Source organism: Pan paniscus, chromosome X (assembly GCF_029289425.2).
Source record: "Pan paniscus chromosome X, NHGRI_mPanPan1-v2.0_pri, whole genome shotgun sequence".
Taxonomy (NCBI): Eukaryota; Metazoa; Chordata; class Mammalia; order Primates; family Hominidae; genus Pan; species Pan paniscus.
Genome location: NC_073272.2, coordinates 68,142,813 through 68,166,186, shown reverse-complemented (window position 1 = coordinate 68,166,186; position 23,374 = coordinate 68,142,813). Strand labels below are relative to the sequence as shown.

At 44.5% G+C, this 23,374-nt stretch overlaps 1 protein-coding gene across 4 annotated transcripts in view; it reads right to left on the bottom strand.

Moving 5' to 3' along the window:
• Window positions 1-20,075, bottom strand: part of YIPF6 (Yip1 domain family member 6) — a 78,949-nt gene extending 58,874 nt beyond the window's left edge. The window contains exons 1-3 of one of the 4 annotated variants that reach the window (XM_055106095.2): window positions 17,986-20,075; window positions 2,967-3,095; window positions 1,535-1,613 (exon numbers count right to left, since the gene is read on the bottom strand). In XM_055106095.2, the coding sequence (XP_054962070.1) occupies window positions 1,535-1,613; window positions 2,967-3,095; window positions 17,986-18,042 (265 nt within the window). In that variant the 5' untranslated portion in view covers window positions 18,043-20,075. Of the gene's footprint in view, window positions 1-1,534; window positions 1,614-2,966; window positions 3,096-17,951 lie in introns of all 4 variants that reach the window. The other 3 variants (XM_014343472.5, XM_003816903.7, XM_055106096.1) reach the window with 3 other exon arrangements.
• Window positions 20,076-23,374: the final 3,299 nt, after the last annotated feature.

Sequence of the window (23,374 nt, the reverse complement as noted above, 5' to 3'; positions counted from 1 at the left end):
GACTGCTTGAGCCCAGGAGTTTGAGACTGCAGTGAGCTATGATTACGCCATTGCATTTGAGCCTGGGTAACAGAATGAGATGCTGTCTGTTTTGACAGAACTCTAATAAAGAAAGCAGTCATCAGACTAAATGATAGGCTTGAAAATCAAACTGTCAATAAAGGTACTATTAATTTGTTAAATGTTTACGGGTATTTACTATCATATTAATTTAACATTTAGGCCGGGGTGGTGGCTCTCGCCTGTAATCCCAGCACTCTGGGAGGCCAAGGCAGGTGGATCACTTCAGGTCAGCAGTCCGAGACCAGCCTGGCCAACATGGCAAAACCCATCTCTACTAACAACACAAAAATTAGCTGGATGTGGTGGTGGGGCACCTGTAATCCCAGCTGTTCCAGAGGCTGAGGCAGAAGAATCTCTTGAACCCTGGAGGCAGAGGTTGCAGTAAGCTGAGATTGTGCCATTGCACTCCAGCCTGGGCAACAGAGCGAGACTCCATCTCAAAAAACTAACAAACAAAAATTTAAACATTTGCCTTTCCCTTGGAGATCATTAACTCTTTATGTGTCAGCAGCTTCCAGGAATATTATGTAATATATGTAAATATTGTAAATTAGCAGCCTCCAGAAATGTATTTTGTAGTAACCACTAGAGCATTTTTTAAAATATATATATATATATATATATATGTATACATATATATTTTTTTTTGAGACAGGTCTCGCTCTGTCACCCAGGCTAGGGTGCAGTGGCACGGTCACGGCACTACAGCCTTGATCTCCTGGGCTCAAGCAATCCTCCCACCTCAGCCTCCCAAGTAGCTAGGACTACAGGCATGCGCTACCAGGCCTGGCTAGTTTTTTTATTTTTAGTAGAAATGAGGTCTCGCCATGTTGCCCAGGCTGGTCTCAAACTCCTGAGTTCAAACAATTCTCCTGCCTCGGCCTCCCAAAGTGCTGGTATTACATGTATGAGCCACCATGCCTGGCCAGTGTATATTTATTGATGAGGACAATATAATAAGCAAAATCTTTCAATCTCTGAGATTCCAATCTAAATTTTTAATGTCTGCCTGTAATCCTAGCACTTTGGGAGGCCGAGGTGGGTGGATCACCTGAGATGGGGAGTTGGAGACCAGCCTGACCAACCTGGTGAAATCCGTCTCTACTAAAAATACAAAAAAATTAGCTGGGCATGGTGGTGGGCGCCTTTAATCCCAGCTACTCAGGAGGCTGAGGCATGGAAATTACTTGAACACAGGAGGCGGAGGTTGCAGTGAGCCAAGATCATACCATTGCACTCCAGCCTGGAAGTCAGAGTGAGACTCTGTGTCAAAAAAAAAATGAAAATAAAAATAAAATAAAATCAATTTTTAATTTCTGCCAGAAGTTTGATTTACATATTCGTTTACATATTTTTTTATCCTACAAAATGATGTCAGTTTTATTACCACAGAGACTTTGCCTTATAAAGTACTTACGATAAGGTACAGTGAGATAGATTAAGCAAACCCTTAAAAACCTCATATACTTACAATCTCTCAAAAGAGTATTACTTTTCCTTGGGTACAAAACATGCATGAATTTTTTCCCAACAGCTTTTAGATCACGCATCTGAAAGACAGAAACAACTTGTTGTATTGTGATGACCAAGGTTGTCAGCAGCCTTACTTAATTTGCTAAAATTTCTTTCATTTCAATCTCCTGTGAACTCTTCACTGAATTTTGCAGATAATTCCAGTTCAACTCCTTCACTACACAAACAAACCAGAGAGGTAGGGTATGCTTTTTCTATTAACTTCTTAAGCCAACTTTTAACACCTTTCCACATCTGTTTTGATCTGTTCTGTTTTGATGTTGAAAAAATCCATAAAAAAGAAACACAGCCCTCCCAATAGGCTGCTTAAAGAAACTAAAACAATTGTACTATAAAAAGCTGCTCTACAAAACACAGTATGTGACATTCAGTTCATAGAAGATGAGGTCCCAAGGACCAATTAGCCTGCTCTCTAGCTACTACATTCTTTGCAATATATGAAATAAATTTTTAACATTCCCAATTTAATTGGTAAATGAATCCTAGATGCCAGATACAAAAAAAAAAAAAAAAATCAAGAAACTGGAAGAAGGGTTCAGTAATACAAATACAACCTCTCAAAGCACCACTGAGCTAATTCTGTTTTAATTTTTTCACCTAGAATTTTACCCATGTTATTAAACACTTTGTAAACATAATTTATAATAGTTGCTTAGCATCCCACCACAAAGATATAACATAATTTACCTAACCAATACCTCATCTGTGGTTCATTTATTTCTAGCTTTCCCCTATTACAAAGAATGCTATAATAAACATCTTTGTATATTGATACTTTAATGTTGAAAATTTTTGTTTTACATTTTAAAACTTTCCTTATACTATATTTGGAGAAGTATGATAATATATTGGTTTAAAAAGATTTGGACATTTTAAGACTTTTTTTTTTTTTTTTTTGAGATGGAGTCTTGCTCTGTCGCCCAGACCAGAGTGCAGTGGTGCGATCTTGGCTCACTGCAACCTCAGCCTCCCGGAGACAAGCGATTCAATCTCCCAAGCAGCTGGGATTTCAGGCATATGCCACCATGTCTGGCTAATCTTTGTATTTTTAGTAGAGATGGGGTTTCACCATCTGGGCCAGGTTGGTCTCGAACTCCTGAGCTCAGGTGATCCGCCTGCCTCGGCCTCCCAAAGGGCTGAGATTACAGGCGCGAGCCACCGCACCTTGCTGTTTTAAGATTATTAATATGCATTATAACCAAACTGCTCTCCAAAAAGGCTGTACCAAATTAATCTCTAGGATAAAATATTAAACTTCAGTATATAAAATATATTCAAAATCAGTGAACCAAATGAAAATATTGCGAAGTACCATTAGTTACTTAGTCCCATGATACTGAACAGAAGTTCTCTCAACTAGTCTAACTTACGATGGTATTGCGAACAGATTCATTTAATGTGGAGCTGTCAAACTCCCGGATGCGAGATCTCATAGGAATGGTGATTTCTCCTTCTACGGGGATGTCTTGTGAGATGGATATATCTGAAAGGCCTGCAAACTGAGAAGAGTCAGGGGAAAAAAAGTAAGCCTGTAATAAACTGTAACATTCCTCATATATATCATAATTTCCTAGAGAGTTGGGACCATGTATTTTGTAGGGTTTTACATAGGAAAGTAGGTGTTAGCTCAACAGACATTACACAATGCAGTTAACAATAATCCTCAAATTTATTTCTTTAAAGATTAAACATAATGAAAAAACTAAAGTAAATGTCATAGACACCTTCTTGCCCACCAACATTTAGCATAAAATCTTCACATGGCACAAGCTAGCAAGACTGAGATAATAATTGTAAAGTTATTAAAAAGTGACCTTTTAGCAATCACTGTCTTAGAATGGCCACGTTTCTGTTGCACTTCTGCTCCCTAGCAGGCTCTAGTGGCCTCTGCTGGCTAAAAATGAGCATTACATGAACCATAAAGGCAAGTGCGGGAAACAGGGAAATAGCAAAATATACCTTGATTACAATCTTTACAGGTTACCTGGCAATCACAGAGCAAATAAAATTTTCAAAGTGAATAAAGAATGTGAACTTTTAAATTCATACTCATCTGCCAAATGTTATTACAACCGAAACTCAAATCTACAAATTCCTAAGAAAATAGAGGCAATGCCTTCTCATACAGTTTTTGGGCCAGTAGGCACAATTTTTAGTGGGCAACAGTTGCAGATAAAGGAAACACAAGACAGTATACTGAAATTTTAGAAAGAATGAGGATGTTCACATCCGTCAAATTTTATTACAACCAAAACTCAAATCTACAAATTCCTAAGAAAATAGAGGCAATGACTTCTCATACAGTTTTTGGCCCAGTAGGCACAATTTTTAATGGGCAACAGTTGCAGATAAATGAAATGCAGACAGTATACTGAAATTTTAGAAGGAATGAGGATGTTCAAAGAATTTGTAAAAGGCTGGGCGTGGTGGCTCATGCCCGTAATCCCAGCACTTTGGGAGGCCAAGGCGGGCAGATCACCTGAGGTCGGGAGTTTGAGACCAGCCTGACCAACATGGAGATATCCCATCTCTACTAAAAATACAAAATTAGCTGGGCGTGGTGGTGCATGCCTGTAATCCCAGCTACTCGGGAGGCTGAGGCAGGAGAATCGCTTGAACCCGGGAGGTGAAGGTTGCGGTGAGCCGAGATCACGCCATTGCACTCCAGCCTGGGCAACAAGAACAAAACTCCGTTATAATAAAATAAAATACAAAAAAATACAAAAAATAAACAAATAAATAAATAAATAAAATAAATAAAATATAAAATATAAAATAAAATAAAATAAAACAAAAACAATTTCTTTTTTTTTTTTTTTCTTTTTTATTGATCATTCTTGGGTGTTTCTCGCAGAGGGGGATTTGGCAGGGTCACAGGACAATAGTGGAGGGAAGGTCAGCAGATAAACAAGTGAACAAAGTTCTCTGGTTTTCCTAGGCAGAGGACCCTGCGGCCTTCCGCAGTGTTTGTGTCCCTGGGTACTTGAGATTAGGGAGTGGTGATGACTCTTAACGAACATGCTGCCTTCAAGCATCTGTTTAACAAAGCACATCTTGCACCGCCCTTAATCCATTCAACCCTGAGTGGATACAGCACATGTTTCAGAGAGCACAGGGTTGGGGGTAAGGTCACAGATCAACAGGATCCCAAGGCAGAAGAATTTTTCTTAGTACAGAACAAAATGAAAAGTCTCCCATGTCTACCTCTTTCTACACAGACACGGCAACCATCCGATTTCTCAATCTTTTCCCCACCTTTCCCCCCTTTCTATTCCACAAAACCGCCATTGTCTTCATGGCCCGTTCTCAATGAGCTGTTGAGTACACCTCCCAGATGGGGTGGTGGCCGGGCAGAGGAGCTCCTCACTTCCCAGTAGGGGTGGCTGGGCAGAAGCGCCCCTCACCTCCCAGACGGGGCGGCTGGCCGGGCGGGGGGCTGACCCCCCACCTCCCTCCCGGACAGGGCAGCTGGCCGGGCAGAGGGGCTCCTCACTTCCCAGTAGGGGCGGCCGGGCAGAGGTGCCCCTCACTTCCCTGACGGGGCGGCTGGCCCCCCCACCTCCCTCCCGGACGGGGCGGCTGGCCGGGCAGAGGGGCTCCTCACTTCCCGGTAGGGGCGGCCGGGCAGAGGCGCCCCTCACCTCCCGGACAGGGCGGCTGGCCGGGCGGGGGGCTGATCCCCCCACCTCCCTCCCGGATGGGGCGGCTGGCCGGGCGGGGGGCTGACACCCCCACCTCCCTCCCGGACGGGGCGGCTGGCCGGGCAGAGGGGCTCCTCACTTCCCGGTAGGGGCGGCCGGGCAGAGGCGCCCCTCACCTCCCGGACAGGGCGGCTGGCCGGGCGGGGGGCTGATCCCCCCACCTCCCTCCCGGACGGGGCGGCTGGCCGGGCGGGGGGCTGACACCCCCACCTCCCTCCCGGATGGGGCGGCTGGCCGGGCGGGGGGCTGACCCCCCAACCTCCCTCCCGGACGGGGCGGCTGGCCAGGCGGGGGGCTGACCCCCCCACCTCCCTCCCGGACGAGGAGGGAGGACGCTCCTCACTTCTCAGACGGGGTGGCTGCCGGGCAGAGGGGCTCCTCACTTCTCAGACGGGGTGGTTGCCAGGCAGAGGGTCTCCTCACTTCTCAGACAGGGCGGCCGGGCAGAGACACTCCTCACATCCCGGACGGGGCGGCAGGGCAGAGGTGCTCCCCACATCTCAGACGATGGGCGGCCGGGCAGAGACGCTCCTCACTTCCCAGATGTGATGGCGGCCGGGAAGAGGCGCTCCTCACTTCCTAGATGGGATGGCGGCCGGGCAGAGACGCTCCTCACTTTCCAGACTGGGCAGCCAGGCAGAGGGGCTCCTCACATCCCAGACGATGGACGGCCAGGCAGAGAGGCTCCTCACTTCCCAGACGGGGTGGCTGCCAGGCAGAGGCTGCAATCTCGGCACTTAGGGAGGCCAAGGCAGGCGGCTGGGAGGTGGTTGTAGCGAGCCGAGATCACGCCACTGCACTCCAGTCTGGGCGCCATTGAGCACTGAGTTAACGAGACTCCGTCCGCAATCCCGGCACCTCGGGAGGCCGAGGCTGGCGGATCACTCGCGGTTAGGAGCTGGAGACCAGCCCAGCCGACACATCGAAACCCCGTCTCCACCAAAAAAATACGAAAACCAGTCAGGCGTGGCGGCGCGCGCCTGCAATCGCAGGCACTCGGCAGGCTGAGGCAGGAGAATCGGGCAGGGAGGTTGCTGAGATGGCAGCAGTACCGTCCAGCTTCGGCTCGGCATCAGAGGGAGACCGTGGAAAGAGGGGAGAGGGGAGAGGGGAGAGGGGAGAGAGGAGAGGGGAGAGGGGAGAGGGGAGAGGGGGGAGGGGAGAGGGGGGAGGGGAGAGGGGAGAGGGGAGAGGGAGCTCTCAAGAACCGTGATTTACTCTTAACATGGTATTTGAAAATGTAAAAACAAAAACAATTTCTTAACCACACTCATATTTCTTACATATAAGAAACATGCCATAGAATTTTTTTTTAAAGGTTTCTTATAGAGGAAAGAAAGGAATAGGATAGAGCAGACAGGGAGAGAAACTAGGCTTTTTTCAATATATGTTGTCCATATAAATGACTTGCAATCATATAAACACTTCACACAATTATTAAACAAAATTAAAATTTGAAGGAAGCAATCCCTGAAACTGAGAGAAAAAATTAAACCAATGAAACTACCATGTATTGAAATAAACACACAACCACAAAGATAGCACCTATTTCAAGTGACTATATAACACTGTAATTTGACTTCTGATTAAGATATAGGAAGCTGGAAAGACCATTCCCCAAGTAGAATAATGAGAAAAGGCTAGATACCTTACTGAATCATAACTTTCCCTGAATTCATCTGAGAACTGAGTTGTAGGGAGACCAAGTAGCCTGGATGAAATCTAAAGAAAGCCAGGTGCTTCCACGAAGAGACATCAGCACTGGCTCAACAGTAGCAAAGCATGAGGGGAAGACAATGCTGCACACCACACCACACAGATGGGTAAGAATTCAAATAAAATTTTAAATAAATTGCTACAGTCCAAGTATGGATCAGCACAAGAGTACAGAATCCCTGGAAGCAATAGACGCAAGGGGAGTTCACACCCACTTACAGGCTCTTCTCTAAAAAAAAGCCCCCTAAAGGAAAGAGCCTTAAAGCCACTTAGACAAAAACAAGTTGCCTTCAGAACACAGGTGACAACTCACTGAAGCTGGAGAAAGGGAAAAGGAAAAGCTCTCTACTACTAAGGGATGGACAGGAAACCATCCTGGGCCCAGACCATTAAGAGTTTCCTTCAGCTAGGAGGGGGACAGGATCACTAAGAAAGTGCTACCCAGGAGACCCAGGGACACATGGTCTGCCTAAGGCAGAGACTAGACTATGACAACAAAGAATCCCCTTTCCCTGGCCCCTATCACCAGGCTAGCAAGTATGGAGTAATAAACAACAGCAGTCTACTGCTGGAGGAAGCGATAGAGCTTAGAAAGAGACTCACCATGAGATGCAAGGGCAAAGACAGAAGCTGAGTACAGAACATGAACATTAATAAAAACATTGGGGCTGGGTGCAGTGGCTCATGCCTGTAACCCCAACTCTGGGTAGCTGAGGTAGGAGAATCGCTTGATGCTAGGAGTTTGAGACTAGTCTGGGTAACACAGTGAGACCCCCATCTCTACAAAAAATGTTTTTAAAAAATTAGTTGGGCATGGTGGCATGCAACTAACTGTGGTCCCAGCTACTGAGGAGGCTAAAGTGGGAGGATCACTTGAGCCCAGGAGGTCAAGGCTGCAGTAAGCTATGATCACGCCATTGCAATCCAGCCTGGGCAACAAAGTGAGATGCTGTCTCAAAAAAAAAAAACAACAACAAAAAACAAAACACTGGGACAACATAGCACCCCCACCCCTAAACTCAAGGTAACAACAGAGGAATCTGAAGCTGGTGATGCACTGAAGGTAACCATAGCAACAACGACAACAAAAAAACAAACAAAGCTCAACCCTGACTAGACTGACTTAACCCCTACTGACTGACAACTCAGCAGCAGAGATGTGCCACTTCTAGCAGTGTGTACATGATGTCCAGCGTTCAATATCAATAACAAATTATCTCCCCCATACTCACATGAAAAAACAACCCACTATGAGACAAAGCAATTAACAAAACCAGGCTCTGAGATGACCAAGATGTTAGAATTATCAGAAAAGAAATTTAAGATTACTATGTTTAATATGCAAAAGGCTCTAGTAGAAAAGGTACATGCATGAATGATGATGAATTTCTGCAAAGAGATGGAAACTGTAAGAATCAGATGGCAATGCTAGAAATACATGAACATAGTAACAGATAAAGAATGCCTTTGCCAGCCTTATCAGTTACCTCAATACCAAAGAAAGAATTCAGAGCTAGGTCAGTCAAAATTATGCAAACTAAAACAAAAGGAGAAGAGTAAAAGAAGAAAAGAAAAAAGAATAGAGTATCTAGGAACTATGGGAAAACATTAAATGGTCTTATTATGTAAATAATTGGAATCCCAGAAGAATAGAAAGATAATGGCTCTGAAGAGATATAGGCTAACCGCAGTGGCTGACGCCTGTAATCCTAGCACTTTGGGAGGCCAAGGCAGACAGATTGCTTGAGCCAGGGAGTTCCAGACCAGCCTGGGCAACATGGCGAAACCCCATCTCTACAAAAAAATATTTAAAAATTAGCCAGGAGTGGTGGCACACACCTGTAGTCCCAGCTACTCAGAAGGCTATGGTGGGAGGATCACCTGAGCCCAGGAGGTCGAGGCTTGCAGAGCCCAAGATCACGCCACTGAACTCCAGAGTGAGACTCTGTCTCAAAAAAAAAAAAAAAGAATAGCTGAGAATTTTCCAAAAATAATGAGACATCAAATGACAGATGCAAGCCAAGAGAACCCCAATCAAGATGAATACCAAAGGACAAAATGAAAAAATCCACAAACCTAGACACAAACTACTGAAAACCAAAGATAAAGAGAAAATCTTGAAAGTAGCCAAAGAGAAAGGCATTGCATTTACAGGAACAAAGATAAGAATCACAATAAAAGGCCGGCATGGTGGCTCATGCCTGTAATCTGAGCACTTTGGGAGGCCGAGGCAGGTGGATCACCTGAGATCAGGAGTTCAACACCAGCCTGGCCAACATGGTGAAACCCCATCTCTACTAAAAATACAAAAAATTAGCTGGGCATGGTGGCAGGTGCCTGTAATCCCAGCTACTTGGGAGGCTGAGACAGGAGAATCGCTTGAACTCGGGAGGCGGAGGTTGCAGTGAGCCAAGATCATGCCACAGCACTCCAGCCTAAGTGACAGGGCGAGACTCCATCTCAAAAAAAAAAAAAAATTATAATAGACATCTCTAACAAAATATAAACAAACAAATAAACAAAGAAAGACATCTCACCAGAAACTATGCAAACCAAAAGAAAATGGAGGGACACTTTTAGAGTGCTAAAAGAATAAAACTATCAACACTGAATTCTAAACCCAGCAATAACTATTAAAAATAAAGTCAAAGTAAAAACATTTTTCAGACAAGAAAAAGCTAAAATATATTCTACAAGAAATGCTAAAGGAAGTTCCTCTGGAAGAAGGAATATGATATCAGAAGGAAACTTGGATTTACATAAATAAATGATCTCCCAAAGTAGTTAAAATGAAGGTAAATATGACATTTCTTCCTATTTTTAATTATTCTAAAAGATAATTGCCTAAAGCAGGGGTCACCCAACTTTCTGTAAAGGGTCAAACAGTAAACATTTCAGGTTTTGAGAGCCATATGGTTTCTGTTGCAACTGCTGAACTCTGCCATTGTAGCATGAAAGCAGCTAAAGATAACACATAAATAAATAAGTGTAGCTCTGTTCCCAGAAAACTATACTTAGAAAAACAGGCAGTGGGCCAATTTTTAAATTATAAAAATATAATTTAGGAGATAATTGGAAATTTGAACCCTGAGATATATTAAGAAGTTATTAATTTTTTACATGCATTAATGTTATTGTGGTTATGTTCTCTTTAAAAGCAGAATTCTAATTTGGGAACTGTGGCACACACCTATAGTTCCAGCTAGTTGGGAGACTGAGGTGAGAGTGTCCCTTCAGGCCAGAAGTTGAAGGCTGCGGGTGCTATGATCACGACTGTGAACAGCCACTGCACTCCAGCCTGGGCAACATAGCAAGAAGGCAACTCTAAAATAATACAAAATCAAAAAAAAAATTCTTATTTATTTATTTATTTTTATTTTTTAGAGACAAGGTCTTGCTCTGTCACATAGGCAGGATTGCAATAACATGATCATAGCTCACAGCAGCCTCAATCTCCCAGGCTCAAGCAATCCTCCCATCTCAGCCTTTCAAGTAGCTGGGACTGTAAGCATGTGCCACCACACCAGGCTACTTTTTAAATTTTTAGTAAAGACAGGGTTTTGTCATGTTGCCCAGGCTGATCTCGAACCTCTGGGCTCAAGCAATCTGTCCATCTCGGCCTCCCAAAGTGCTGAGATTACAGGTATGAGCCACCGTGCCCAGCCAGAATCCTTATCTTTTAGAGATACATACCAAATATTTACTAATGTAATGATGCCTGGGATTTGCTTCAAAATAATAAAGAAAGTAGGTAGGGCTGTAGAAGAAAGAAGATTCATCGTAAGTAGATAATTGTTGAAGGTGTATATGGGGATCCAATTTACCTTTTCTTTTTTTTTTTGAAATGGAGTCTCACTCTGTTGCCCAGGCTGGAGTGCAGTTATTATTAGTTTTGTTATGTATGATAACAAAGAAAAAGTCCTTACCTGTTAGAGAAACGTAGGGAAGTATTTACAAATGAAGATGATATGTCTGGGCTTTGCTTTAAAATACTCAGAAAAGATTATGAAAGATAAGAAAAGACTGAAGAACCATTACAGACTGGAAGAAATGAAGGAAAAATAACAACTAAATGCAATGTGGGATCCTAGATAAGATCTTGGAACAAAAAAGGCCATAAGTGGAAAACCTGCTAAAATTCAAATATGGTCTATAGGTAATAGTGTTTTACTAATGTTAATTTCTTGGTTCTTATCAGTGTACTATGCTTATGTACAATGTTAGCATTAGAGGAATCTGGGCGAAGGGAATACAGGCACTCTCTCTACTATTTTTGCACTTTTCTATATGTCTAAAATTAGTTTTAAATAAAAAGGCCAAAAAAAATGTGGTGAGACCAATAAAATAATAGAATGTTGATAGGTATATGAGGTTCATTATGCTACTCTTCATTTTATTTACACATTTGAAAGCTTCTGTAATAAAATTTAAAAATACATCACTCCCTTGTTTCTGCCATTCTCTCAAACTACTCTCCTTCTCTTGCTTGATCAAACTTTACTTTCGCACTTAATCCTCTGTAATCTGGCATTGGCCTTCTTACCACTTTACTGACATTGTGCTCTCCAAAAGTAGCCTCACATAATCAAGAAATACAAGGATCTGCATTCAAGCCTCACTCTCTTTGAATACTCTGCAGCATGTAATGCGTAAACCAACCCATTTTGTTTGTTTTGAGACAGAGTCTTGCTCTGTCACCCAGGCTGGAGTGCAGTGGCGTGATCTCGGCTCACTGCAACCTCTGTTTCCTGGATTCAAGCGAGTCTCCTGTCTCAGCCCCCCTAGTAGTTGGGATTACAGGCACCCACCACCATGCCCGGGTAATTTTTGTATTTTTAGTACAGACAGGGTTTTGCCATGTTGGCCAGGCTGGTCTCAAACTCCTGACCTCAAGTGACCCGCCCGCCTTGGCCTCACAAAATGCTGGGATTACAGGCGTGAGGCACCATGCCCAGCCAAAACCAACACTTTTTGAAGCCATATTTTCTCCTCACTACTATAACACTGCCCTTTCAAGTGCCAGGATTGCTTGTTTTCAGTTTCCCTGTTGCCTGCTACTGCTAGGAGAAGCATTGTAGTACAGTAGGAAAAAAACAGGCTTTAAAGTCAAACAGGGATCTCACATGGAAACAATACTGCTATAAAGCTAAATAACACTGCACAGCACCTAGCACATACTCAATGCTCAACATGGTATTTGGAGAATACTGGTTAAGAGTGCAGGCCAAATAGCCTGAGTTCAAATCCCAGTTCCATCTTGTACTATCCATGTGACACTGAGCAGGTTACTTAGCCTCTCTGTGCTTCAGTTTCCTCCTCTGTAAAATTGAGATAATGGTACCATCATCACAGGGTTATTGTGAGGAAGAAATGTATTAATACAGAACACAATAGGGGCTGGATAAATGTTAGCTCAAGTTCAAGATTCCCATGGAGTCAATTCCAGTTCTGTCACTACTGTATAATAAAGAATTTAGCTGGCCTTTGTCCCCTGTACTTGAGAGTTAGCCTCTAAACTTAGAATTTCCTGAATGACAGAGGAGTATTTTTGATATTCACAGGGGCTCTGGTAGTTTATGCTTACAGGTGAGTCACAGTAGGCCCTTACGTAGTTTGTACTCTGGTGATGACTCAGGATGGGGGCTAACCACGTCAGAAACACTGCACATATGACTAGAGGTTTGGGGCTTTAAGTCACAACATATAAGCCCAAACTTTCGGGAGTGGTGAGGCCCTGGAGATTGAGTTCCATTATGTGAGCAATGGTCCAATTAATCATGCCTACATAATGAAACCCCAATAAAAACTATAGACACATGAGTGAACTTCCCTGATTGGCAATACTCTGCATATTGTCACATACCAGCAAACCAGGAGGGTAACATGTCTTGAATCCACAGGGACAAGACAAGGAATCTTTGTGTTTGGGACCCTGTCAGACCTCGCCCTGTGTATCTCTCTCTTTTGCGCATTTGGATTTGTATCCCTTTGCTATAATAAAACTGTAATTTTAAGTAGAGTGCTGTTCTGAGTCCTATGAGTCATTCTAGTGAATTATGAAACCTGAGGGGAGGGCCAGGTGCCGTGGCTCACGCCTATAATCCCAGCAATTTGGGAGGCCAAGATGGGCGGATAACTTGAGGTCAGGAGTTCGAGACCAGCCTGGCCAACAGGGTGAAACCCCATCTCTACCCAAAATACAAAAGTTAGCCGGGCATTGTGGCATGTACCTGTAGTCCCAGATACTCAGGAGGCTAAGGCAGAGGCTGCAGTGAGCTGAGATTGTGCCAAAAAAGAAATAAACCTGAGCGGAACGTGGGAACCCGTGAATTTGTAGCTACTTGCTCTGAAGTGAGGATGGTCCTGGGAACCCTCAAAATTGTGGCTGGTGTCTGAAGAGCAGTCTTGTAGAGGACTGTGCTTTTAACCTGTGCAGTTTGGCCTAACTCCAGGTAGTTGGTATCAGAAGTCTCTGTAGTCACTGAAGTCCCATGTGATCTCCTACTCTCTCCCCTTTGTCTCTTCAAGAATCAGCAACAGTGTTCCATGAGCTGAGTCAGGAACTATGGCCCTCCAGCTCCATGTATAAAAGACAGGACTTCCAGGACCTCAGCTAATGGATCCTGCTCTCTGTCTAGCCCTCAGCGGGAAAGGCGACTTGGATCCATGTCCCTCCCCTTTCCCATCTGCAGGCAGGCTCTTGCACATATATAGATGTGCTCACAGAAACACACATGCACATTGCTCTGCCTGGCTTGGGCCAGTAAGGGGAACAGGTAGAGGCAGGGCCAAAAAACACACAATAAAAGCAGGGACTGCAACCCTAAAAAAAATAGCTGGGAGCAAATGGGTTATACTATTGACCAAAATCCTGGAAAAAGGAATCAACACGGGGAAGCATGAAGCAGGAATCAGCTCAAAGAGGCCTGGCTCCCAGGAGTGGATGACGGGGTAGCCAGTGGCATGGTCTCCAGCCAGCCCCTTCACCTGGGGCCAGCTTCCTCATAGCCTGAGATCTTCCAAAGATCCCAGACTATAGTTCAAGACCAGCCTGGCCAACACTGTGAAACCCTGTCTCTACTAAAAATACAAAAATTTGCTGCACATGGTGGTGCATGCCTGTGATCCCAGCTACTTGGGGAGGCTGAGGCAGGAGAATCACTTGAACCTGGGAGGCAGAGGTTGCAGTGAGCCGAGGTGGCACCATTGCACTCCAACCCTGGGCAACAAGAGCAAAACTCCAGCTCAAAAAAAAAAAAAAAAAGACCCCAGACTGCAGCCATTATTACAGCCTACCTCTTCTTCCTGCCCCCTAAATACAGGCATTACCCAAGATTCTGTCTTTTTAACCCTGTGCAGATGACTCCTAAATCAACAACTCTAGGCAAGACCTCTTCTGCGCCCTGAAGTGCATGTTTTAAAGTCCAACTGCCTGTTGGATATCTATTGAATGGCCTGCCAGTATCTCAAACTAAACATGTCCCAAACTGAATTAGTCAACTTTTAAGGCCCTCATCCAGCTAACCCTCCTTATATATTATCTATTTTTGTTCAGAGTGTCACTATACTCTTGGGTGTCTATAGCCATGCTCTTCAAAATGTGGTACTGGGAGCAGCAGCAGCAGCATCTCCAGGGAGTCTGTAAGAAATGCAAAATCTCGGGCCCTATCCCAGACCAACTGAATCAGAACCTGCAAATTAACAAGATTCCCCAGATGACTGCTAGCACACTAAAGTTTGGAAAATACTGATCTAAGACAAATCCTCCTTCACACGCTACAAACCCTCGTGGATTCTGCCTTGTCTCAAATCCTCTTGTCTCCTGCCACTGCTGTTGTCCAGATCCTTATCATTTCTTCCCAGAACTACTGTAACAGCTTCACTGGCCCTCTAGATTCCAGATATTCCCCCACTGTAACTTACCCTCTATTATGTTGTCCAATTCATGATTTCAAATTCTTCCCTCCTCAAAAATTTCCACTGGCTCTTTGTAGCCCATTAAGCCTCCCAGGTTAGCAGCCAATAATAAGAAATAACACTTATTGCATTATTATATGCCAGGCATTCTATTAAGTGTGTTAATTTATCCAATGTGTTAACTCATTCCACCTAATAACCCTATGAACTAAGTATTGTTATATCTCTATTTTACAGATGGGGAAACTGAGGCAAGGAGGGGTTTGGTAATTTCCCCAATATCCCACTAGTTAAGTGACAGTGCTTAGAATCAAACCTAAGCAAGCTGACTCCAGAGTACACATTCCAAACCACCACTGTTCCATACTGCCTCCCTAACTCAGTAGGCTTACCTCTGAAGGCTTATCTCCTAATAATTCTCTGTGCTTCAGCCAGTGTTGTTCTATAAATATACTAGCACCTTCCAACTTCTGTGCCTTTGTTCACAAGAGGCTGTGTAGCACAAATGGATATATATAAGTCTGCGCTTCATATATATATAAGAATGGATATATCCACTTATATATAAATGGATATATAAGTCTGGGCTTCAGAGTCAGATCTAGGTTCAAATTTCATGCATGGCACTAACTGGATGTAGACCCTAGGGAAATCATCAAACCTCCCTGCATGTCATATCCTCATCTGCACATAAAATGTAGTTAAAAGCCACCTAACTGAAATGATTGCTGTAAAGTTTAGTAGCAAATACGCAGAGGATGTCTAGCACAATACCTGGCATGTAGCAGGTGCTCAGTTATTGATAGCTCTTATACTCACTTGCAATTTCAAATCCTACCCATCCTTTGAAGTCCTTTCAAATATAACTTCCACCATGTAGCTTGGTCACCCCAACTGGACATGATAGCATTTTCCTTTAAATTTCTGTAATATTCTTTGTGTAACTTTCTCTTATATACTGCCTTATTTTAGCATTGTATACTTGTCTTATCCCTAAAACTTAAGACTGGTAGCACCATAGAGGCAGGCCCTTTGCATTCCCTACAGCAACTAGCACAGTGCATTACCCATTGTGGGAGTTCACTAAACATTTGTTGAATGGAAGCGGATTGCATATTGAGTAATGAGTGATCAGAACCACTGAAGTTAACTGGGGAAAGCTTCACAGAAGAGGGGTGGAGAAGTTTAAATGAAAGATAGAAACTAAAAACTACTAAGCACCTATGACAATGTCATAGTAGGCACAATGTATATATTATCTCATTTAGTACTCTAATTCAGTGATGTGTTCCTATCACCATTTTCCAAATGAGGAAACTGGGGTTCAGCCTGATTTTACTCAAGGTCACGATAGAACTTAACACAACTCACTCTTATTGCCATATCCCCAGTGCCTAAAGGAGTGCCTGGAACATAGTAGCAGATGCTCAATAAATATTTGTTGAGTGAGTGAAGAGGTGAACAAATGGAGCTAGTAAGCAGCAGAGCTAGGACTAGAATTAAGTTCACTGATCTCCCAGCTCAGTTCACTATGTTAAGTTGCTAATTCAAAACAGAGGAAAGGGGGCCAGGCACGGTGGCTCACACCTGTGTCCCAGCACTTTGGGAGGCCGAGGCGGGCAGATCACCTGACGTCAGGAGTTCGAGACTAGCCTGGCCAACGTGGTGAAAGCCCGTCTCTACAAAAATACAAAAATTAGCTGGACGTAGTGGCAGGCGCCTGTAATCCCAGCTACTCAGGAGTCTGAGGCAGGAGAATCACTTAAACCCCAGAGGTGGAGGTTGCAGTGAGCTGAGATTGTGCCATTGTGCTCCAACCTGGGTGACAAGAGCAAAACTCCGTCTCAAAAAAAGAAAAAGAAAAAAAAAGAGGAAAGGGAAGAACCATTTACTGAGCAACTACTATATAACTAAACACATTGAGAAGAGGGACAGGAGCAGAATATTGACCTCATTATACTCCTCAGTTCATGGTACTGATAGTATTAGACACGTTACATAAATTATGCCATTTGATCTTTCTAAAAACTGTTTTGAGGCAGGTATTTTTATCTCCATTTTACAGATGAAGAAACACCCTCCCTAAAATGACTTGCCCAAACTCACAAAGTGGGTGGATTCCATCCCAGGTAAAGTTTAACTCCAAAGCCTGTGTTCTTAAAATACTTGTCCACACTTTGGGCTTGCAGTGGAAATTCTATCCCTTGCAGAGACAGGAGCAAGAGAGTATAGTGAAGATGGCCGGGCACAGTGGCTCACGCCTGTAATCCCAACACTTTGGAAGGCCGAGGCAGGAGGATAGCTTGAGCCCAGGAGTTCGAGACCAGCCTGGGCAACATGGTAAAACCCCGTCTCTACAAAAAAATACTAAAAATTAGCCTGGTGTGGTGGCACGCACCTGTGGTCCTAGCTACTAGGGAGGCTGGGGTGGGAGGATCACGTGAGCCTGGGAGGCAGAGGTTGCAGTGAGCAGAGACCGCGCCACTGCCCTCCAGCCTGGGTGACAGAGTGAGACCTTGTCTCGATTTTTAAAAAAGTAAAAAATAAGAAAGGAGAACAAGTATGGTGAAGAGAATGGCAAGGAGCTGCGACAGGGGTTAAACCTGGCCTACTGGGGTCACTGAACAAGTCAATACTAAAGTTATAAGCAACAAAACGTTAATGTCCCACGGGAAGCAATCTCTCATTATTCCTTCAACAAAGGCTGGTGACAGGTTTTGATAAAATGAGGGGACAGCAGAAGAAAAGATAACTTAAGAAATCACCTAAAGTTCGCCATTTAACACAATGTAGGGGACGATGACGAGACCTGGGAGGATGGGAAAGGAAAGATCGGAGTTTCACAAAAAGACCTGGAAGGAACCACGAGGGCAGGGGGCAAAGCGGTTAGCGCAAAGAACAGGTGCAGTGTTGGGACTGGTTCTGGCATCGGGTACAGGAAGGGCCTGCCGGGCGGAAGGAGCTCCGGCTCTCAGGCCACGAGCCCGTCCCCCGACTTCTTTAGGGGGCACTCTGCCTCACCCTCGGTCCCTTTTGTCGCAGATCCCAAGCTCACCAGGGGCCTGGGCGATGCTGTCCCCGGGTCTCCTGGAGACTCCTCCGCTTCCGCCATTTTGGCCCTCCTTCTCCCGGGTCGCTCCCACAGGTCTTTGCGGAACCTGCGACGTGGAGGCCACTGCCGGTCAGCGCGTCATCGCGTGACGGCCGCGTCACCTAATGGCGCCTGGCAATGGCCGGCGGCCCCGGCCCTTCGCTGTCCCTCGGTCCTCGGGGTGTCAGGGACAGCTCCGCGTCGCCTTGTCTCGCTTCTTCGGGGCCATGGGTCCAGCTAGACACGCTTAGCCTTTAACACTCAAGCCGGATTCTCAGACCGCTCCTTCGCTCTCGCGACCACGGCTGCCCTCTCCACCCCACCGACCCCCGCCCATTTCCCGTTCTCAGGAGTTGGCTTGGAGTGCCAGACCCTCGATCACGGCACCTCTAGGAAAGAGCCTGCCTCTTCCTTCCCTTCCCCGGCTACCGAGCGACTTCAAGTTTCCGTGCGCCGGAATGACGGGCTCAAGCCCCAACCTCCTGCTCCCTCCGCCGCCGTCCCTGCCCCTCTGACTCTGCGCCTCTCCTGCTGCTCGCAAGCCTCTTCCCACTTCCTTGACTTTTATAAACCTCTCTACTGCCTCCACGCCGACCCTCCAGGATTACTTTTCTCCGGCACCTCTGGGGGTGGGCAGGGAAGAAGCTTCATTGGCCAAACTTGTTAATCCCACTTCAAAAGTTGCTAAACCATTTGGAGCAAGTACTGAAAATGTTCAGGGTCTAAAAGAGAGTAACTATTGTGACAATAACTTAAACAAAAGATAATCTTCATGTCCCAACCTGTTTTCCTTATCTCATCCTTTTGGGCTTTCAAGGTATTTCTGGTCCCAGTTTACGTTGGCCCCAGGCTAAAATGTAGTCAGACAGGGCAGCCATTGTTGACAGCATCAGCATCCAGGATACCTGGGTGCCCTTTGGTGGTGTTAAGCATTTAACCAACAAGGCAGGGGATGGCTGTGAAATAAAAATGTTTTATATTTTTGGATAGGCAATCCAAGTAGTAAATTTAAGGAGGAAGAATGTGGAATGTGGAGGGACAAAATTCCAAACGAATGGAGGTGTTTTTTTGTTTTGTTTTGTTTTTGGTGTTTGTTGTTTTGTTTTGTTTACGATAATTCCCCTTCAGACCAAGCACAATTTTAGTACTTGCACAAATACTGGTGGAAGTGATATTAAAATTTAAGCCAGTAGACATGAAATCTTTTTGTAATTGCAAGGGAATATCATGTACAAATGCCCCAACCCCAGCCTGAGCTTCTCGCCTCATCCTCCCACCCCATGATTACCAGATCACTACCTCCCGTCCCACTTCCCTGAGGCCATTGATAACGTCTGCTATTTCCTTGCCAACCTCCAAAATTAGCTATTTCTCCCTAGCCACAAGCCCCTCGCTTCTACCCCTTCTAACCTCATCTATTGGCCCTCTTGGCCACTTATTTCAAGGTAGCCTTGGTGATAGGTTAAGAGGAGGACAGGCCGGCCGGGCGCGGTGGCTCACGCCTGTAATCCCAGCACTTTGGGAGGCCGAGGCGGGCGGATCAAGAGGTCAGGAGATCGAGACCATCCTGGCTAACACGGTGAAACCCCGTCTCTACTAAAAATACAAAAAATTAGCTGGGCGTGGTGGCGGGCGCCTGTAGTCCCAGCTACTCGGAGGGTGAGGCAGGAGAATGGCATGAACCCGGAAGGCGGAGCTTGCAGTGAGCCGAGATCACGCCACTGCACTCCAGCCTGGGCGAAAGAGCGAGACTCCGTCTTAAAAAAAAAAAAAAAGAGGACGGGCCATAGGACAATTGAGGCAGGCAGTGCTCAGGTTAGTTGGGCATTATTTCAGGCTACCAATGCCTGTTCTCCCCATTTAACTAATAGGGTACTGGTTGGGTGTGAGACAATATGCTTTGTAGAAAGAAAATCAGGAAGGAAGGTTGTGAAGGAAGGGGCTGCATAGGAACAAGCTCCCAAAAATAGGAATTATTCTATGTTTTTAGTTGCAAGTGTATCTCAAAAAATTGCCAGACTAACTCAGAGTTCTTTAATACACCTACAGTCATTACTGTTTGCCAGATCATGGATATTTACAATGCAGCAGGACTTGCATGACTTGCCCAAAGTTACTTAGAACCTTTGTAAGTGGTAGAAGTGGAATTAATATTTAAGTCAATAGGTATGGAGAACTTTGTTGGCTAATCTGTGTTTCAGGACGCTATAACATACAACTCTATGAAAATAACCAGGAAATATTAAGGAAATAATTTCCCAGAAAAATGATCAGAATTGACTCAAAACAAAGTGGGGAATTTCATTAAAACAAAATTTTGAAAGGAAAAATTTAAAACACATGTTAAAAGCTGGCTGGGCGCGGTGGCTCACACCTGTAATCTTAGCACTTTGGGAGACCGAGGTGGGCAGATTGCCTGAACTCAGGAGTTCGAGACCAGCCTGGGCAACATGGCAGAACCCCGTCTCTACTAAAAATACAAAAATTAGCCTGGTGTGGTGGTGCGTGCCTGTAGTCCCAGATACTCGAGAGGCTGAGACACGAGAATCTCTTGAATTCTGGAGGAGGAGATTGCAGTGAGCCGAGATCACGCTACTGCACTCCAGCCTGGGCGACAGAGCAAGAATCCATCTCCACAAAAATAAATAAATAAATAAATACATACATAAAAAGTAAGATGCAGACAGTTTGTATGGTATGCTATCAACTGAGTAAAAATGTAAGGGCAATGGATAGATATCCATACATTGTACTTGAATATTCACAGACTGTGTCCGGAAGGCTACACAAAAAGCCGGTAACTGGTTGCCTGTGGGGAGAGAAACTGGCAATAGGGATGGATTGACTTGCAAGTGAAGACTATTCATTGTATGTGAAGCAGTTTGAAATTTTAAACATATACATGTATTAGTTTTTTAAAAGTTGCCAAGTATCTCCCCTCTTCTCCTACCCTCAAAGTGCTGGGCCCAGATGGTTTCATAGGCTATTCATTCAAGCCTTCACAGAGCACATAATTCCTACACTATATAAATTGTTCAAGAGAGAAGAAAAGGCAAAGTTTACAAATTTATTCCAGGGACCTAGCATAAACATGGTACCACACCTGAAAAAGATAGTACTAAAAAGAAAACTGTGTCATCTTGCATGTAAATATATATCTACAGGCCAGGCATGGTTAGATTATGGCTCACACCTGTAATCCCAGCACTTTGGGAATCCAAGAGAGGAGTTCGAGATTAGCCTGGGCAACATAGGTTAATAGGATGTTAATAAACATAGGGTCTCCTGTCTCTACAAAAAAAATAAAATAAAAATTTGCTGAGAGGCCAGGTGCGGTGGCTCACGCCTGTAATCCCAGCACTTTGGGAGGCCGAGGCAGGCAGATCGCCTGAGCTCAGGAGTATGAGACCAGCCTGGGCAACAGGTAAAACCCTGTCTCTACTAAAATACCAAAAAAAAAAAATTAGCCGGGCATGCCGGGGTGCGCCATGTAGTCCCAGCTACTCGGGAGGCTGAGGCAGAAGAATTGCTTGAACCCAGGAGGCGGAGGTTGCAGTGACCCGAGATCATGCCACTGCACTCCAGCCTGGTGACAGAGCGAGACTCCATCTCTCAAACAAACAAACAAACAAAAATTAGCCGAGAGTGGTGGCACACACCTGTGGTCTCAGCTACTTGGGAGGCTGAGGTGGGAGGATCACTTGAACCAGGGAGGCAAGGCTGCAATAAGCTATAGTCATGCCACTGCACTCCAGCCTGGGCAACAGAGCAAGACCCTGTCTCAAAAGAAAACTTAAAAAAAAATATATATATATACACACACACACACACACACACACACATACATACACACAAACACCTTAAACAAACTGTTAGCAAATAAAATCTGACAACTTAATATGACAAAGAATATCTGTCTCAAACGAAAACCAACATCGTGATATACCTGGTATTCCCATTAAATCCAGAAACAAGGGAAGAATACCTTTTATCCCCACTGTTATTTAGCACTGTTCTGGAAGTGCCTGAAAATGTCTTTAGATTCTTCCTCCTCTTGGGACAAAGGCCAGCTCCATTCTCCCTGAGGCCATTGGTCCCACTGAATACTCTCATCCATTAACACTAGCTTAAACCTCAGTCTCCAACACACAAGCAACCGTACAGCCCTACAAACTCCACACGTGTTTCCCACTTTCAGCATTTTCTTTTCTTGGCACTTGCCTTTTCCAAAGTATAGCACTTCTCTGTATAAGTATAGCATTTCTCTGTGCACTTAACCCTTCCTAGTGTAACCATAGCTTCTCTTCAATCTCAAAAAATTACTGACAGATCCTTCCCTAACCTCTCTATTTACCTCTACCTCTTTCCCTTCTCCATTCCTGCCTTGGCCCAACCCAATTCCCTACCCTTACCCCATTCCCTAGTCCTTTCTCACTTCACTGAAGATTTCCCTAACCAATCTCCCTAACCTCCTACCATGTACCTCATCTCTGGGCTTTCTCAGCACACTGACTAAAGATTGCGTTGCCACTGGGCTAGGAGGAGGTTAAGTTATAAAGTGATTGGGGATGCAGTCAGTATTCAGGTTCCCTGGGTGCCTTTTCGGTTAACAAACAGGGTAGGAGATAATTACGAGATGAAGCAGAGTGCCCTATATTTTTGGATTAGTCAGTTCACAAAAACTCCAAAGTACCTCTAAAGGTAAAACAATGTGAAACATATAAACAAATTCACAGAATAGGAATTGCCATAATATTTTTTTCTTTTTCTTTTTTTTTCTTTTATTTATTTATTTATTTTATTGTACTTAAGTTCTAGGGTACATGTGCACAACGTGCAGGTTTGTTACATATGTATACATGTGCCATGTTGGTGTACTGCACCCACTAACTCGTCATTTACATTAGGTATACCTCCTAATGCTATCCCTCCCTACTACCCCCACCCCACAACAGACCCCAGTGTGTGATGTTCCCCTTCCTGTGTCCAAGTGTTCTCATTGTTCAATTCCCACCTATGAGTGAGAACATGCAGTGTTTGGTCTTTTGTCCTTGTGATAGTTTGCTGAGAATGATGGTTTCCAGCTTCATCCATGTCCCTACAAAGGACATGAACTCATCATTTTTTATGGCTGCATAGTATTCCATGGTGTATATGTGCCACATTTTCTTAATCCAGTCTATCATTGATGGATATTTGGGTTGGTTCCAAGTCTTTGCTATTGTGAATAGTGCCGCGAAAAACATATGCGTGCATGTGTCTTTATAGCAGCATGATTTATAATCCTTTGGGTATATACCCAGTAATGGGATGGCTGGGTCAAGTGGTATTTCTAGTCCTAGATCCTTGAGGA